Below are 18574 nucleotides of genomic sequence, written 5' to 3'. Positions count from 1 at the left end.
GAATAGAACATAAGTTTGGGAGTGTAGTTATAACATCTTGTCTGATAGGGAAACTTTCAGAAGTAGGTGGAAATTTAGAGTACAGGATTGGGGTCAGGCTTGGCATGGGGGTCTTGGTGTTTTGCTCTAGAATGAGAGCTTCAAGATAGAGTGAGGGTTGGGCTGTAGTGCAGTTTTTTGGCCAGGAGACTTCCTCAAGGATATTATTTATTTACATGATAAACCACTGGCTCTCTTACTCTAGGCAATTATATTGCATATTATGTTTGTAGGTTCGAAAATACTGTTTCTATCAATCAGTGAATGATTTTCAATCAGTAATCCTTATTTAATAGTGGAGGCCTTTACTGGATACAAGACGACAAGGTGAATAGAACATACTTCCTGCCCTGGAGGGGCTCACAGTTAAGAGAAGTATCTTTTCTTGTTTTCTGTTTTCTTAAATTAATATTACTTATACAGAAACTTCAAAACGGGGATCATGGAATCTGTTGTTGGTGTTTTGTTGCCGACTCTTTGGAGTTGTCAAGTTTTCAGACATCTGGCCACAAGACGAAGGTTGCCTGGATACCTCTAAATTGTGTTCCCAGTATTTGCAATGACCTTGGGGGTCAGAATGCCTTTTCTCATATGGTATGAAACATCTGGGTTGGAGCATTATATCACACTTTGCTGAGCTAACTAACTAGTTTCATGGAAGTTGCTGGCTTTGGACAGTTCCTCTCTTTCAATACTCCTGCGAATATTTGACATACAAGAAAGATCTCTGGCCACACGGTTTTACATTAATAGATCTTATTAATCCAGAATTATTAATTGGTGCTTGATAAATGAAGCTAGCATAACTTTCAGATTTGCCATCAAATTCTTAAACTTATTGATCTGTTGCTAATTGGATTAAGATTCCTTTTGTGCGTGAGAACATTTAAATTCTAGTCTCTTAGAAAATTTCAATTATGTAATAAATACAGTGTTAACAGTAGTCACCATGTTATATATTAGATCCTTGGACCTTTTTCATCTTATAACTGAAAGTTTGTATCTAATGCATGAGATGGTGAATGTGTTAATTAATTTGATGAGGGGGAATCCTTTCATAGTATATACGTTTATCAAATTATCATGTTGTGTATTTTAAGTACCTTAAATTTTTATTTATCAATTTTTCCTCAGTAAAGTGGGAAAAGAGGAGTATTTTCTTTTAAGCCTCCTGGATGGAGCACTGCTGAGTGTTCATGCCACAGTTCTCTGAGTGGTTCTTCTTCTCTCCTAGAGTTTCTTGGCAATGTTGTGTTTTCTGGCTGCCTTAGCTACATGTGGGCCCATTTACTCACTCTTCACCTATTATCCTCTGATTTAATGAGTGGGAAGATAGACTTACTTCTGTTTTCTTACAGTGTCTTTTCTTTCTCACTTAATTTAGCTTTTTCCTTTCTAGCCGAGCACTACTCCTCCAGCCTGGCGCCTCATCCCCTTCCTCTTCCTCACTATTACCCTGCGCCTGTGGTAGAGCTCGGCTGCGCTGCTCTGTTAAAGGTGAAATTCAGATTGGCCGAGGTGAGTTTTGGGGCTGTAACCAGTTTGGCCTGCTCTGCGGCAGGAAAGCGGGATCCCCATTATAAAATTGAAACCTCCGCAGTAGAGGTGAGGTCAACTATCACGTCGGTTCCTTTAAATGTCTGCTCCCTCCACCTCAGTTGATAATTAGAAGGAGTGATTCATCTTCGTAGATTTTTAGGACTAGGAACCTCAAGACATCCTAGTCTATGCTTAAATATCATCTATGGTTTCTTGCTAGCTGACCTTCCAACCTCTACCTGGACACTTGTAGTGATGGAGATAGTCTTTCCTTTTATCTTGGACAGTTCTAAATGTTAGGAAGTCCTTTGTATCAGCCTTAAATTTGCACGCAGGCTCTGAATCGTGCAGAACTCTAATTCCTGTGCCTAACCCTCTTCACATCTATGAAGGGAGCCCTGACATTCCCTTCGAGTTTTTCCTCCTCCACATGACCCCCTCCTTTCTTTGATAACTCTTCTGTACACCTGCCTATTTTTCTGCCTAAGTGATTTGTGATTCTGGCTCTTCCCCACAAAATGAACACTCAGAAATTTTCGTTGAGTGTCTATTATGTACAAGGATAATTTTGAGCTGGTATAAGTGTCCCTGACTTCAGGTTCCTTATAATGTATCAATACATTGGGAAAAGACACTGGATAATAACAGGAAAGAATCAGGGAGAGGGTCTCTCCAGCCTCCTTTTTTTTTTTTTTTTGCGGTATGTGGGCCTCTCACTGTTGTGGCCTCTCCCGTTGTGGAGCACAGGCTCCGGACGCGCAGGCTCAACGGCCATGGCTCACGGGCCCAGCCGCTTCGCGGCATGTGGGATCTTCCCAGCCCGGGGCACGAATCCATGTCCCCTGCATCGGCAGGCGAACTCTCAACCACTGCGCCACCAGGGAAGCCCTCTCCAGCCTCTTTAAGCCAAACTTTCTTGGTAAAATCTCTGTTCTTACCTTAAACTGTCAGCGTGGGGACCACATTTAAGATTGTCCCTTCAGATTAGAGCTTAATCAGTGAGGAGCCTTATGCAAATTAAAATTTAAAAACTGATAGCATGCATTAGCTGTTAAACATTTTTTAAATGTCTGAAATAATGTAAAATTTAAACATACTGTAGATCCTTTCATAAGACAACACAGACCAGTTTCCCTAATCATGACCTTAATGGAAATAGTAAACAAGTGCTGGTCTCATTTAAAATTAATAACACTATGATCTAGAAAGCTCATTTGGGCCCTCTTTAGGTTCTGTAAGCATGTTATGAAAACAAGTAGTTGAAAAGTGAATATACAGTCATTCTGCTTGGTCTGCATTGTCAGACAATCCATAAGGTTTTTTTCTTCACTTGAATAGAACACATTTTTTACTGAATTGACTGACTGTTAGGTTCCTTGTAGACACAGTCTTAGCAAAGAAAACTAAAAAATTGCTTTTGGGGAAGAAAATTGTAGCTAGTTGTATCTCATAAAACCATTCTTGTGTTCATTTTCTTGAGGAAATTACTGTAAGTGTATCTTAGAGGGCCAGTGCATAAGAGACCTTTTTATGCTTAAATGAAAGCCCAGAGAGTTTCCATATCAGAGTTGTTCCATTGACTTGTCTTACTCCTGAAAATAAAATGAAAACCTTAGCCAAAGGAGAGCTCACATGTTAGTTAAGCATTGACATGATCTGACCTTATTTTATTTATTTGCATATGTTTAATACCTATGCATGTCCAGTCTTTGGAGACACAAAGAAACACTATTATGTTAGAAGTTTCTTTGGTTTTCTGATATATTTTTTATATCAAAAGTCCTGTTTAAATGTAATTCCATGATTCTATAGAAGAAGAGCTATTCATCTTTGTGTTTACATAAAGATATGCTAGGTTTGAAATACCTGATTCATTTTATGCCCCTAAAACATGAATGACATCATTTGGCCTGCTAGACGGTAGATTTATTTTAGTAACAGATCTTTCAGATAAATTCATAAATGAAAAAGAAAGAAATGTGAGTAAACGTTTGTTCTATTTTGGTTTTTAAGCTAAAATAATTGGAATTCAGCCAGCCAAAAAGAAATTAAATTCGAAATCCAATCCTTGTCAAGAAATTTTGCATGCAGCTATTCAACCTATTGTTTTAGAACTGCTGGGGTAAGAGAGTAGAACATTATGTTGGCAAATGTAATAGTAAGTTGGAGAGTAGAAATGTAGCTTGTCAGTGAGTACCAGGAACGCCTAAGCTTTCTGAATATAGCTACCAAATACTTCTAGGGCAATGGATATGTCAGAAACTGAAGCAAGAAAGTACTCGTCAGAGGGCGGAGTCAAGATGACATATTAGGAGGATAAGGAATTTGCGTCTCCTCACAAGTAGGGCACCTACCAGGCACCAGTGGGGTACCACGGACACCTAAGGGGACAGGAGGAAACCCCAGTGACCGGGTAGGATGTGGGGTGTGGGGGGAGTGAAGGGGGAGGAGAAGTGGGGGCGGGATGGGACTGGCGCCCCTGAGGGGCGGCTGGGGGAGGGGAAGGGATCCCACGCCCGAAGGGGGAAATTGGGTAACCACTGGGAGGGCAGAGGATCAAAAGGGAACGTGGCCAGGTTTCCCCTGACCACCTAGGCCCCCTTCAGCCACACGCGTCCTAAGGGAGTGGGAGGGAGTGAAGGGGGAGCAAAAGTAAAGGACGGACCTCTGGGACAGCACCCCTGAGGGGCGGCTGGGGGAGGGAGGAGTTCCTATGGCCAGCGGGACCCACCCACGGTTAGGGGCCCAGTGAAGTAGGGGGAGACCCAGGGGGAGACGGTGCAGGAGGGGCGCAGAGGAACGGAAGGGAACGGGCCAGTGCTTTCCCTGTCCACTTAGGCACCGGGGAGCCTGTTGGGCTCCCGGGCCCAGTCCTCTGCCCTCAGAGCCTCCCTCCTGCCGTGCAGAGCCCAAGCCCCGCCCCTACGCCCTCACCCAGGGCCCTACCTCCAAACTCCGGAACTCCACACTCCAGAGGCCCTCCTTTCCACATGCTGCCTCTCCCCTTCCTCGCAGGTCCAAGGCAGGGGGCCCGGCTCCATGCTTCAGTGTTGCCCCACCTAGGCCCTGCCCCCAAGGCCTTTTTGGCTGCGTGGGTCCTGAGCCTAGGCGCCGCCCCAAGCTCATATATCAAACCCCCCCACCCCACCCCGGCCTAGGTCCCACCCCACCCTAAACACTGCCCCTGCCTAAGTTCCACCCCCCGGCCTAAACTCCACCCCCGTAGCCAAGACTTTGTTTTTCTTTCTATTTTCCTCTTAGATTGGGGTTCTGTTTTATCTTGATTCATTGTTGTTGATTCATTTATATTTTTATTTTTCCTAATAAATTTTTATTTTTATAATTTTATTTTATTCATTATACTTTGTTATTGTTCTCTCCTTTTGGCTTGTTCCCCCACTCCCCGCCCCCCTTTTTCTTTTCTTTTTTCTGTTGTGGTTTTATTTTACCTTGTTGCAGTTGTTTCAATTATACTTTTACTTTTCTTAATATATTCTTTATCTTTCAACTTTTATTTTGTTTTTTACTCTTTGATATTGTACTGCTCCTTTTTTTCTTTTCTTTTCTTTTTTTTTTTTCTTTTTTCTCTGCGCCACGCAGCTTGCGGGGTCTTGGTTCCCAGGCCGGAGGTTGGACCCGAGCTCCTATGGTGGGGGCTCTGAGTCCAAACTGCTGGACTAACAGAGAACCTCAGACCCCAGGGAATATTAATTGGAGTGAGGCCTCCCAGAGGTCCTAATCTCAGCACCAAGACCCAGCTCTATCCAACTGCCTGCAAACTCCAGTTCTGGGTGGCTCAGGCCAAACAACCAGTAAGGCAGGGATACAGGCCCACCCATCAAAAAAAATAAATGACAAAAAAATATGTTACAGATGAAGGAGCAAGGTAATGCCTACAAGACCAAATAAATGAAGATGAAAGAGGCAACCTACCTGAAAAAGAATTCAGAATAATGATAGTAAAGGTGATCCAAAATCTCGGAAACAGTGGAGAAAATAAAAGAAACAATTAACAAGGATCTAGAAGAACTAAAGAGCAAACAAACAGTGATGAACAGCACAGTAACTGAAATTAAAAATATTCTAGAAGGGGGCTTCCCTGGTGGCGCAGTGGTTGAGAGTCCACCTGCTGATGCAGGGGACATGGGTTCGTGCCCTGGTCCGGAAGGATCCCACATGCCGCGGAGCGGCTGGGCCCGTGAGCCATGGCAGCTGGGCCTGCACATCCGGAGCCTGTGCTCCACGACGGGAGAGGCCACAACAGTGAGAGGCCCGCGTACCGAAAAAAAAAAAAATTCTAGAAGGAATCAATAACAGAAAAACTGAGGCAGAAGAATGGATAAGTGAGCTGGAAGATAAAATGGTAGAAATAACTGCCAGGGAGCAGAATATAGAAAAAAGAATGAAAAGAATTGAGGGCAGTCTCAGAGACCTCTGAGATGACATTAAACACACCATAATTCGAATTATAGGGGTCCCAGGAGAAGAAGAGAAAAAGAAAGAGTCTGAGAAAATATTTGAAGAGATTATAGTCGAAAACCGCCTTAACATGGGAAAGGAAATACTCAGTGAAGTCCAGGAAGTGCAGAAAGTCCCATACAGGGTAAACCCAAAGAGAAACATGCCGAGATACATATAATCAAACTATCAAAAGTTAAATACAAGAAAAAATATTAAAAGCAGCAAAGGAAAAGCAATAAATAACATACAAGGGAAACCCCATAAGATTAACAGCTGATTTTTCAGCAAAAACTCTGCAAGCCAGAAGGGAGTGGCAGGACATATTTAAAGTGAGGAAAGGGAAGAACCTACAATCAAGATTATTCTACCCAGCAAGGATCTCATTCAGATTTGATGGAGAAATTAAAACCTTTACAAACAAGCGAAAGTTAAGAGAATTCAGCACCACCAAACCAGCTCTACAACAAATGCTAAAGGAACTTCTCTAGGCAGGAAACACAAGAGAAGGAAAAGACCTACAAAAACAAACCCAAAACAATTCAGAAAATGGTAATAGCAACATACATATCAATAATTACCTTAAATGTAAATGGATTAAATGCTCCAACCAAAAGACATAGACTGGCTGAATGGATACAAAAACAAGACCCATATATATGCTGTCTACAAGAGACCCACTTCAGACCTAGGGACACATACAGACTGAAAGTGAGGGGTTGGAAAAAGATATTCCATGCAAATGGAAATCAAAAGAAAGCTCTAGGGCTTCCCTGATGGCGCAGTGGTTGACAGTCTGCCTGCTGATGCATGGGACACGGGTTCGTGCCCCAGTCCGGGAAGATCCTGCATGCCATGGAGCGGCTAGGCCCGTGACCCATGGCTGCTGAGCCTGCGCGTCTGGAGCCTGTGCTCCACAACAGGAGAGGCCACGACAGTGAGAGGCCTGTGTACCGCAAAAAAAAAAAAAAAAAAAAAGAAAGCTTGAGTAGCAATACTCATGTCTGATAAAATAGACTTTAAAGTAAAGAATGTTACAAGAGGGCTTCCTTGGTGGCACAGTGGTTGAGGGTCCGCCTGCCGATGTGGGGGACGCGGGTTCATGCCCTGGTCTGGGAGGTTCCCATGTGCTGTGGAGTGGCTGGGCCCATGAGCCATGGCCGCTGGGCCTGTGCGTCCGGAGCCTGTGCTCCGCAACGTGAGAGGCCCGCGTACCACAAAAAAAAAAAAAAAAAATGTTACAAGAGACAAAGAAGGACACTACATAATGATCAAGGGATCAATCCAAGAAGAAGATATAACAATTGTAAATATTTTTCCACCCAACATAGGAACACCTCAATATATAAGGCAAATGTTAACAGCCATAAAAGGGGAAATTGACAGTAACACAATCATAGTAGGGGAGTTTAACACCCCACTTTCACCAATAGACAGATCATTCAAAATGAAAATAAATAAGGAAACACAAACTTTAAATGACACGTTAAACAAGATGGACTTAATTCATATTTATAGGACATTCCTTCCAAAAACAACAAAATACACTTTCTTCTCAAGTGCTCATGGAACATTCTCCAGGGAAGATAATAACTTGCGTCACAAATCAAGCCTTGGTAAATTTAAGAAAATTGAAATCGTATCAAGTATCTTTTCCGACCACAATGCTATGAGACTAGATATCAATTACAGGAAAAAATCTGTAAACCATACAAACACATGGAAGCTAAACAATACACTACTAAATAACCAAGAGATCACTGAAGAAATAAAAAAATACCTAGAAACAAATGACAATGAAAACATGACAACCCAAAACCTGTGGGATGCAGCAAAAGCTGTTCTAAGAGGGAAGTTTATAGCAATACAAGCCTACCTCAAGAAACAAGAAAAATCTCAAATAAACAACCCAAATTTACACCTAAAGCAATTAGAGAAAGAACAAAAAATCCCCAAAGTTAGCAGAAGGAAAGAAATCTTAAACATCAGATCAGAAATAAATGAAAAAGAAATGAAGGAAACAATAGCAAGGATCAATAAAACTAAAAGCTGGTTCTTTGAGAATATAAACAAAATTGATAAACCATTACCCCGACTCACCAAGAAAAAAAGGGAGAAGAATCAAATCAACAGAATTAGAAATGAAAAAGGAGAAGTAACAACTGACACTGCAGAAATACAAAGGATCATGAGAGATTACTACAAGCAACTATATGCCAATAAAATGGACAACCTGGAAGAAATGGACAAATTCTTAGAAAAGCACTACCTTCCGAGACTGAACCAGGAAGAAATAGAAAATATAAACAATCACAAGCACTGAAATTGAGACTGTGATTAAAAATCTTCCAACAAACAAAAGCCCAGGACCAGATGGCTTCACAGGCGAATTCTATCAAACATTTAGAGAAGAACTAACACCTATCCTTCTCAAACACTTCCAAAATATAGTAGAGGGAGGAAAAATCCCAAACTCATTCTATGAGACCACCATCACCCTGATACCAAAACCAGACAAAGATGTCACAAGAAAAGAAAACCTCAGGCCAATATCACTGATGAACATAGATGTGAAAATCCTGAACAAAATAGTAGCAAACAGAATCCAACAGCACATTAAAAGGATCATACACATGACCAGGTGGAGTTTATCCCAGGAATGCAAGGATTCTTCAGTGTATACAAATCAATCAATGTAATACACCTTATTAACAAATTGAAGGATAAAAACCATATGATCATCTCAATAGATGCAGAAAAAGCTTTTGACAAAATTCAACACCCATTTATGATAAAAACTCTCCAGAAAGTAGGCACAGAGGGAACCTACCTGAACATAATAAAGGTCATATATGACACACCCACAGCTAACATCATTCTCAATGGTGAAAAACTGAAACCATTTCTTCTTAGACCAGCAACAAGACAAGGTTGCCCACTCTCACCACTATTATTCAACATAGTTTTGGAAGTTTTAGCCACAGCAGTCAGAGAAGAAAAAGAACTAAAAGGAATCCAAATCAGAAAAGAAGAAGTAAAACTGTCACCGTTTGCAGATGACACGATAGTATGCATAGAGAATCCTAAAGATGCCACCAGAAAACTACTAGAGCTAATCAATGAATTCAGTGAAGTTTCAGCATACAAAATTAATGCACAGAAATCTCTTGCATTCCTATACACTAATGATGAAAAATCTGAAAGAGAAATTAAGGAAACACTGCCATTTACCACTGCAACAAAAAGAATAAAATACCTAAGAATTAACCTGCCTAGGGAGACAAAAGACCTGTATGCAGGAAACTATAAGACACTGATGAAAGAAATTGAAGATGATACAAACAGATGGAGAGATATACCATGTTCTTGGATTGGAAGAATCAATATTGTGAAAATGACTATACTACCCAAGGCAATCTACAGATTCAATGTAATCCCTATCAAATTACCAATGGCATTTTTTTACAGAACTAGGACAAAAAATCTTAAAATTTGTATGGAGACACAAAAGACCCCACATAGCCAAACCAGGGAAATAAACAGCTGGAGGAATCAGACTCCCTGACTTCAGACTATACTATAAAGCTACAGTAATCAAGACAAGGTGCTGGCGCAAAAACAGAAATATAGATTGATGGAACAGGATAGAAAGCCCAGAGATAAACCCATGCACCTGTGGTCAACTAATCTATGACAAAGGAGTCAAGGTTATACAATGGAGAAAAGACAGTCTCTTCAAGTGGTGCTGGGAAAACTGGACAGCTACATTTAAAAGAATTAAATTAGAACACTCCCTAACACCATACACAAAAATAAACTCAAAATGGATTGAAGACCTAAATGTAAGGCCAGACACTATAAAACTCTTAGAGGAAAACATGGGAAGAATACTTTTTGACATAAATCATAGCAAGATCTTTTTTGATCCACCTCCTAGACTAATGGAAGTAAAAACAAAAATAAACAAATGGGACCTAATGAAACTTAAAAGCTTTTGCAAAGCAAAGGAAACTACAAACAAGACGAAAAGACAACCCTCAGAATGGGAGAAGATATTTGCAAAGAAATCAACAAAGGATTAATCTCCAAAATATATAAACAGCTCATGCAGCTCAATATTAATAAAACAAACAACCCAATCCAAAAATGGGTAGAAGACCTAAATAGACATTTCTCCAAAGAAGACATACAGATGGCCAAGAAGCACATGAAAAGCTGCTCAACATCACTAACCATTAGAGAAATGCAAATCAAAACTACAATGAGGTATCACCTCACATCAGTTAGAATGGGCATCATCAGATAATCTACAAACAACAAATGCTGGAGAGGATGTGGAGAAAAGGGAACCCTCTTGCACTGTTGGTGGGAATGTCAATTGATACAGTCACTATGGAGAACAGTATGGAGGTTCCTTAAAAAACTAAAAATAGAATTACCATATGACCCAGCAATCCCACTACTGGGCATATACCCAGAGAAAACCACAATTCAAAATGACACATGCACCCCAGTGTTCATTGCAGCACTATTTACAATATAGGTTATGGAAGCAACCTAAATTCCCATCAACAGACAAATGTATAAAGAAGATATGGCACATATATACAATGGAGTATTACTCAGCCATATAAAGGAACAAAATTGCATCATTTGTAGAGACGTGGATGAATGTAGAGACTGTCATACAGAGCGAAGTAAGTCAGAAATAGAAAAACAAATATCGTATATTAATGCATATATGTGGAACCCAGAAGAATGGTACAGATGAACTGGTTTGCAGGGCAGAAATTGAGACACAGATGTAGAGAACAAACATATGGACACCAAGGGGGGAAGCGGCGGGGGTGGGGGGTGTAAAATAAATAAACTCAAAATGGGTTAAAGACCTAAATGTAAGGCCAGACACTCTAAAACTATTACAGGAAAGCATAGGCAGAACACTCTATGACATAAATCACAGGAAGATCCTTTTTGACCCACCTCCTAGAGAAATGGAAATAAAAGCAAAAATAACAAATGGGATCTAATGAAACTTAAAAGCTTTTGCACAGCAAAGGAAACCATAAACAAGACCAAAAGACAACCCTCAGAATGGGAGAAAATATTTGCAGACGAAGCAACTGACAAAGGATTAATCTCCAAAATATACAAGCAGCTCATGCAGCTCAGTATCAAAAAACAAGCAACCCAGTCCAAAAATGGGCAACAGCCCTAAATAGATGTTTCTCTAAAGAAGATATACAGATTGCCAGCAAACACATGAAAGGATGCTCAACATCACTAATCATTAGAGAAATGCAAATGAAAACTACAATGAAGTATCACCTCACACCAGTCAGAATGGCCATTATCCCAAAATTTACAAACAATAAATGATGGAGAGGGTGTGGAGAAAAGGGAACCCTCTTGCGGTGTTGGTGGGAATGTAAATTGATACAGCTGCTATGGAGAACAATATGGAGGTTCCTTAAAAAACTAAAAAAAGAACTACCATATGACCCAGCAATCCCACTACTGGGCATATACCCTGGGCATAATTGAAAAAGAGTCATTTACCACAGTGTTCATTGCAGCACTATTTACAATAACCAGGACGTGGAAGCAACTTAAGCGTCCATTCACAGATGAATGGATGAAGAAGATGGGGCACATATATACAATGGAATATTATTCAGCCATAAAAATAAACAACATTGAGTTATTTGTAGTGAGGTGGATGGACGTAGAGTCTGTCATACAGAGTGAAGTAAGTCAGAAATAGAAAAACAAATACCATATGCTAACACATATATATGGAATCAGAAAAAAAAAAAAAGTTCTGATGAATCCAGGGGCACAGGCCAGGGATAAAGATGCTGATGTAGAGAATGGACTTGAGGACACGGGGAAGGGGAAGTTTAAGTTGGGACGAAGTGAGAAAGTAGCATTGATATATATACGCTACCAAATGTAAAATAGATGTCTAGTGGGAAGCAGCTGCATAGCACAGGGAGATCAGCTCGGTGCTTTGTGGCCACCTGGAGGGGTGGGATAGGGAGGGTGGGAGGGAGACGCAAGGGGGAGGGGATATGGGGATGCATGCATACATATGGCTGATTGACTTTGTTGTGCAGTGGAAAGTAGCACAACATTGTGAAGCAATTAGACTCCAATAAAGATGTTAAAAAATAATAAAATGGACAGTATAAAAAAAAAGTACTCAGCAGTCTGTGTCAATGTCAGTGATACAGTGACAGTATGACTTAGTGAGAAATTGAGAGAAAAACTAAAGGAAATGCTTTCTGAACAGAGCTAAGAAAAAGATAACTATTTTTTGATGTTTTTAATAAAGTTTTTTTTCTGTTTTTAATAAAGTTTTCTTTTAAGTACAACTTTGGTTTCATTCTGTAAGGTTCATGGTCAAAAGTCACATGGCCATCTGCAAGCTGCAAGGGATGCTAGGAAATGGAGGATTTTAATTAGCATACTGCTGTCCCAGACAAAAATCAGGATTCTGTTAATAACGAAGAGTGGGGGAATAAACATTGGATAAACTACTAGCAATATCTTTCATAAAGTCCTAAGGGCCTGGGAGATTTTCCTGTAGATTCCCATGCTATACAGATTGTTACAAAGCATTGCGAGATGGAAGGATACCCAATTTATTTTATAAAGCTGCCAGAATCTTGTATCAAAACCTGACAAAGATGAGTGAAAAGGAAAATTATAGACCAGTTTAACTTATGAATATAACTGTGAAAAGTCAAGATACAAACATTTCAACTTTTCAGCACATTGAAAGAATCATCCATCATGATCATGTAGGGTTCATACTATAAATGTAAGAATGCTTTAATATTAGGAAAGCTTTTAATACAATACAGCATATCAAAAGATCTAATAAGAAAAAATATGGTAATCGCAATAGATAAAGATTTGATCAACATTAGCCCTTGTTTCTGATTAGAAAATCAGTCTTAGACAATTAAAACTAGAAATATGTTTCTTTAATGAAATAAAGATATCTTAACTCCTATTCTGGTCAAGTTTATTCCAGTACAAAGAACAAAGGTATAGTCCATATACCCCAGCCGTATCAATCTATGACTTCAAAATACACTTTTAAGTAATACCTGAAGTAGGATGGCACAAAACCATAACGATGTACTCCCAGTTCCTTCTGGAAGTTTCTCAAAGTATTCTCTTTCATGTGCTGCAGAACACATCCCCCTCCTTCCTCAGCTCACATCTCTCTGACTTGCCACCATACAGCTGCAGTAACTCTAGTTAGGTAGAATGATGGGCGTACCTGCTCTTCACTCAGGGGAAAATAGTACCCACTCGTTCCTATTTTTCTGTTTGAGAATAAAAATGAGGATACTTCTAATATTGCCTTTGAACTTTTAGAATTAGATAGTTTTATAAAATCAAATTATCTCCTCCTTTGTAAAGTGTGTGATATGGCTTTGCTCTGGTAATAAGTAGACTAAGGCTTATTAACTTCTGAAACCACAGTAGTGTACGTTTTATATCAGTATTTTAAAGTCTTTTCTTTTTACCACAACCCACACTAAGAAATACATTTTAAGCTGTGACCAAGTGTACACACACGCACACACGCACATTCTGTACATTCATATCTATAATTTTTTTCAAGTTTCACAAAACTTACCAAGGATCTATGCAAAATACTCTTGTATATATCTATTCTATTCTAATTCATTAAGAAAATTGGTATCAACCCACCAAATTTCCTTAGACCATGCTTTTTTAACAGTTTTATGATTCTGTACAGAGGGTGATTCTTTTGACTCTTAAGAAAATAAAATGTCTGGAGTTCAAGAATTCAATTTTGGAAGGTGAGAATGTATTGGTTTTTAGAAATATGTTCTAATTTTGTTGTAAATACTAACTTTCATGTATAGGCAGGATGCTTTTGGTGCTAGTTGCTAGTTTTTCTTTGATTTCTAGGAGGGTGATTGGATAAGAAAGAATTTTCTAAATGGTGATTTCTTTTCTTCCTGCAGCTCTCATGTGTGACTGTAAGTCTAGTGCATCATTAACCTAAGGACCTCACCACTTGGAAGTTACAGTTTTCGTCATCAGCTTACCTTATCCTTTTTGGTCTGGTTGTTTTCCTCAAACAGTGGAAACATCTTTCTTTCAAGTTGCTTTTGTTGAAGCGTTCAGCAAATGGCTAATAACAGCTGTGGTAAAAAATCCACAAAATGCCCCAACTGTTCATCTGCTTCTCAGAAGAATGTGCTTTGTGTATGTTCTTGTAAAACAAAGCTTTCTCCAGTGTCAGTGGTGGAAATGTCACAGACATCGAGCGTTGGTAGTTCAGAATTTACAGTTTCACCAGAGAGAAAAAAAGAGAGACAAGCCAGCAAAGATACTACCTCTGGAAAAGATTTGGTAAATATTGAAGATTGTACATCTCAACACAAGTGGATGTCCCATTCCCTGATCCCATCCCTAGATTCATCCATATCCCATGGACCCTTGTCAGCCAATTCATTGCCTTCTTAACTATTAAAGTAACATTTCTTTCTTACATAAGAGGTGAGAAAAGTTGGTTGGTAATTTCTTTTACGCTCTTTCCAACGACTGCCCAAATTAATGATTTCTCAGGATTATGAATAATTCAGAATGTTATTCCAGCTTCTTTTGTTAAAAATGGTTTATATGGAAATGAATTGGTTTTCAAATTGAATTCAATCTGAATTTGGGGGCATTTTCTTCAACTGATGCAGAATGAGATTTATGGTTGTGGTTAAATATAGGGTGGTTATTAACTTAAGACAGTTCCTGGTTATCTAGATGGAATATCAAGTATACCTTACAAAATTGACTTGCATTAGTTACAATCTATGACTACCCAGTTGGACAGGTTTTGGTATATTCGCCTTTATAGAGGAGAGGCACTATGGAAGATTGTCATTGATATAGCACAACTTTGGAGACAGAGAGCAGTAAGTTTAAGAAAAGTTAGGTTCTCAGCCCTCAAGTTTGTACCTTTTTCACATTTTCACCCTAAACTGTTATTTCTGATTTGTATTATGGTATAGTTTTTGCCATATAGGTGTCTCTGAGTGAATTATTGCTATGTTATCTTCATTCAAAGCATATTTTGTGAATGTCTGGCCAGTAATTTTTTGTGTATAACCTATACACAGATGGTTTGAGATGACTGTTATGTCTTGAAACAAGGGTGATTGAGAAAGCTGTGAAGTTGCCTTCTTTTGTGATGTTAAAGGTTTTAAGTCCTGATTTATCTTCTATGCAAGTCATCATGTAGACTTGCCTGGATAGAGGAGATTAGATTGAATAATTTCTTAAGGCCTCTTTTAGCCTAATGAGTGAATGAATTATATAGGCCTTAGAATTTGAAAAAAACAGTAAAGTATCTTGTACACAATAAATATCTTGACACACTATAAAGATTTGTCAGATTATTATATCTTAAAGTTAATGTTAAAATTTCTTTTTGGTCCAAGCCCTCAAAAACCTCAAATGTAGAGAGAAAATCATCTCAACAACAGTGGGGTCGAGGCAGCTTTACAGAAGGAAAAGTTCCTCACATAAGGATGGACAATGGAGCTGCTATTCAGGTATATAGAGAGCAAACTGAAGCTACTAGAAATTTTCCAGTTTCTTCTAAGTCAGTGTTAATGGCAAAAATGATTTAAAAGTAAGTCTCTAAGGAAAGGAAAGAGGAAACTTACCATTTTTAAGTATGTCAAAGTCTTTACTAAAGAAAATGCAGTTTAATTATTTTTTCTGTTCATAGAGGTGCAAATGGACTTTAATAATTAAAGTGGAGAGCATTTTTATTAGACAAAATGAGAACATTTTGGTCTCCAGGTCTTGCCCATTGCTGAGGGCAGTTGTGGAGTCTTTGTATAGACCTATTCAAGATGCAGACAGAGACCAGGTGACTTAGATGGTTTGGCTGTTCACTTCTTTGATGACCAGTAGTGAGGCTAGAATTTCCCTCATGGACCCCTCCATATTTTTCCAGCCTGTGACTGAGTGAATACCAATATTATTCTTCCCAGGATTCTAATTCTTATATACAAATATGACTTAAATTTTAGTACCATTTTAGAAATTAAAATGTGTTCCTTTAACACCAGATTAAAGGAACTGCAACAAGAAGAAAATTGTGTTAATGTTAAATAACTTTAAAAAATTACTTTAAGAAATATTTGGCAATTTACTTGAAGAGATCAGAAAAACTTTCTGAGAACTTCTGACCTGAAAAGTTTAAATCTTCCCCTGTAAACAAAAGACCTGAATTTTAAAAAAATCCACAAATTTACTGAGTTTTAAATTTAACCATACATAAGAGCTTTTATAAAAGCAAAATGTATGTGTTTTGAAAAATTAGGAAAACATAGATAGAAAAGTGAAGAAGATAAAAATCATGAGCCGGACATAACCAATTTTGACATTTATTGTCTTTACTTCATTTTTCTAGGCATGTATAAGTCTTACCCTATTTTTTGTTTTTGTTTTTTTCCTGGTTTAAATTGTAAAATATTTCAAATATACACATATTTTTAAGAAATAACATTAAATGGTATAGTGGAAGTTTCTCTTCCCCTATTAAGTAGACAGGCTCATTTTAAAGATATCAAACATTTCAGAAGAGTATAAAAAAGGAAGCTACAGTCATCCAAAGTTCTACTACCTAATGATAACTATTCTTAATATTTAGATGAACAACTTTCTAGACATCAATGTAAGCACCTCCACATATACAGATTTTTCGTAATGAGATCATATCATGCATGCTTTCACACTCTATACTATATCATGGACTTCTTATATGTCAATAAAAAGAGATCTACGTTACTATTGTAATAGCATCCTCTTAAAATTATTACAAACAAGAAGTCATTTTCTCCTTATTGTCATCACTATGTAATGATGCCAAAGCAGTTAGTTGAAGAAAAAGATTAATTTATAAACAACTAGTTGGGCAGTTGGACTATTTTTCTACCCATTCTTCATTTAAAAAATCCTATAAACAGTATTAAAATACTGTGTCCAAATTGTGGTTCTATATGTCTAGAGATGAAATGAGAGGTTAATTTTTAAAGGACAAGAAAAGTTGGGGAAGTGGTTAGGGATTATTGAGATTATTTTGTTCTGTGGGAATAAAAGGTTTAAGTGGAGATTTAACTCATTTTACATAGTGTATAGTTGGGAGTTGCAGGTACATATAATAAAATGTTTTGTCTTATTTTAATCATCTTAGTTTTTTGACTTTGATTCTCACTATCAAGTGGTAATGGGAAGAGGGAAAAGCCAAAGTAATTATAAGTCATCAGAAGGCAGTGTCCTGAGGACAATCGCCTGGACAGGACGTGCCCTGCCTGAGTGGGAGTCACCATTCACAACATTCAAGACCTCAGATCTGGAGCTCCTTCTCCAGGGTTCAACTCCATGTACCCAGTCTCTCACTTCTCTCAAATATGCATATGTATAGAAGGTTCCTGACTGGCTGGCTTGCTGACTAGATTGATTTATTGATTCAGTTCATTTATCAGCTCACTCATTCATTCCACATTTGCACTGCTGTTCCTTTGAAATGCCTTCCTTGCTGTGATTGGATTATAGAAAAATATTCTCAGTTATTTTTTTTTGCCTTTGTTCCCTCACATGCCTATCTCAGAAGCCATGTCTTTCATAACGTTTTCCCTTATTCTCCCAGTATTTTAGCTCTGGTCTCTGGCCCCAGTGTCATTTTGTATTTTTTTTTAACTTAAGATTTTATGACTTAAGTAATAATCTTGTCTTTTTGAGTAGACTACAAATTATGAGAAAACAGTAATTATGTTTTATTCATCTTTGTAGCCCCCAAAGTATGTATCACAAGGAAATATCCAAGGAAAATCTAACATGTTGAAGCTGAACATTTTTCTTTTCTTTTCCTTTTCTTCTCCTCTCTTCTCTTCTCTTCTTTTCCTTTCTGTCTCTCCCCTTCCCTCCCTCTGTCTCTTTTTTCTTTCCCTTTCCTTCTTTCCTTTCTTCCTTCCTTCCCCTTCTCTCCCCTCCCTTCCCTTCTTCCTTCTCCCTTTTCCTCCCATGCACTAAGCATGAATATTTTGCCTACAAGGTTTCAGGCAGGCTTTTTAAAGGATACAAAAGAAACAGCTTCATAAGGTGTTTCTAGACCATCTTGGAAGGAAAAGAATGAGCCAAAGTGTTTGTAAGCAAGAGAGTAATAATAGTGTTTGAGGACCAATGCATACATGTTGAAGGAAGTCAAATGAACAATTACCATGGTGCAGAGTTAGGCAGAGAAGCCCTTCATAAGGAGGTAAGTAATTAGTTGGATACGGATCTTCTTTTACAAAAGTTAAGAAAGGAATGTAAGCAGTAGAAAACATAAAGTCTAGCAGTAACTTACCTGTTGCATGGTGAAGATGAAAGTAGTCACGCAGAGGGAACGTGGCATCTCTAAGGCAGGCTTTGGCTGGCTAACCCAACAGAGGCTTCCCCGAGCAGCATTAGCTCAGGTGTTCTCTCCTGTTCTAGTCCCTGT

At 38.6% G+C, this 18574-nt stretch overlaps 1 protein-coding gene across 5 annotated transcripts in view; it reads left to right on the top strand.

Annotated features, from left to right (window-relative positions):
- Nucleotides 1–18574, top strand: part of STK33 (serine/threonine kinase 33) — a 170701-nt gene that overhangs the window by 79414 nt on the left and 72713 nt on the right. For 3 of the 5 annotated variants that reach the window (XM_032641445.1, XM_032641447.1, XM_032641444.1), the window contains exons 1-2: nt 14198–14436; nt 15519–15632. In XM_032641445.1, the coding sequence (XP_032497336.1) occupies nt 14212–14436; nt 15519–15632 (339 nt within the window). In that variant the 5' untranslated portion in view covers nt 14198–14211. Of the gene's footprint in view, nt 1–14045; nt 14437–15518; nt 15633–16741; nt 16766–18574 lie in introns of those variants that run through there. The other 2 variants (XM_032641443.1, XM_032641448.1) reach the window with 2 other exon arrangements.

This window comes from Phocoena sinus, chromosome 8, assembly GCF_008692025.1.
Source record: "Phocoena sinus isolate mPhoSin1 chromosome 8, mPhoSin1.pri, whole genome shotgun sequence".
Taxonomy (NCBI): Eukaryota; Metazoa; Chordata; class Mammalia; order Artiodactyla; family Phocoenidae; genus Phocoena; species Phocoena sinus.
The sequence above is the reverse complement of the archived record's forward strand: the minus strand, read 5'-3'. Positions and strand labels throughout refer to the sequence as shown.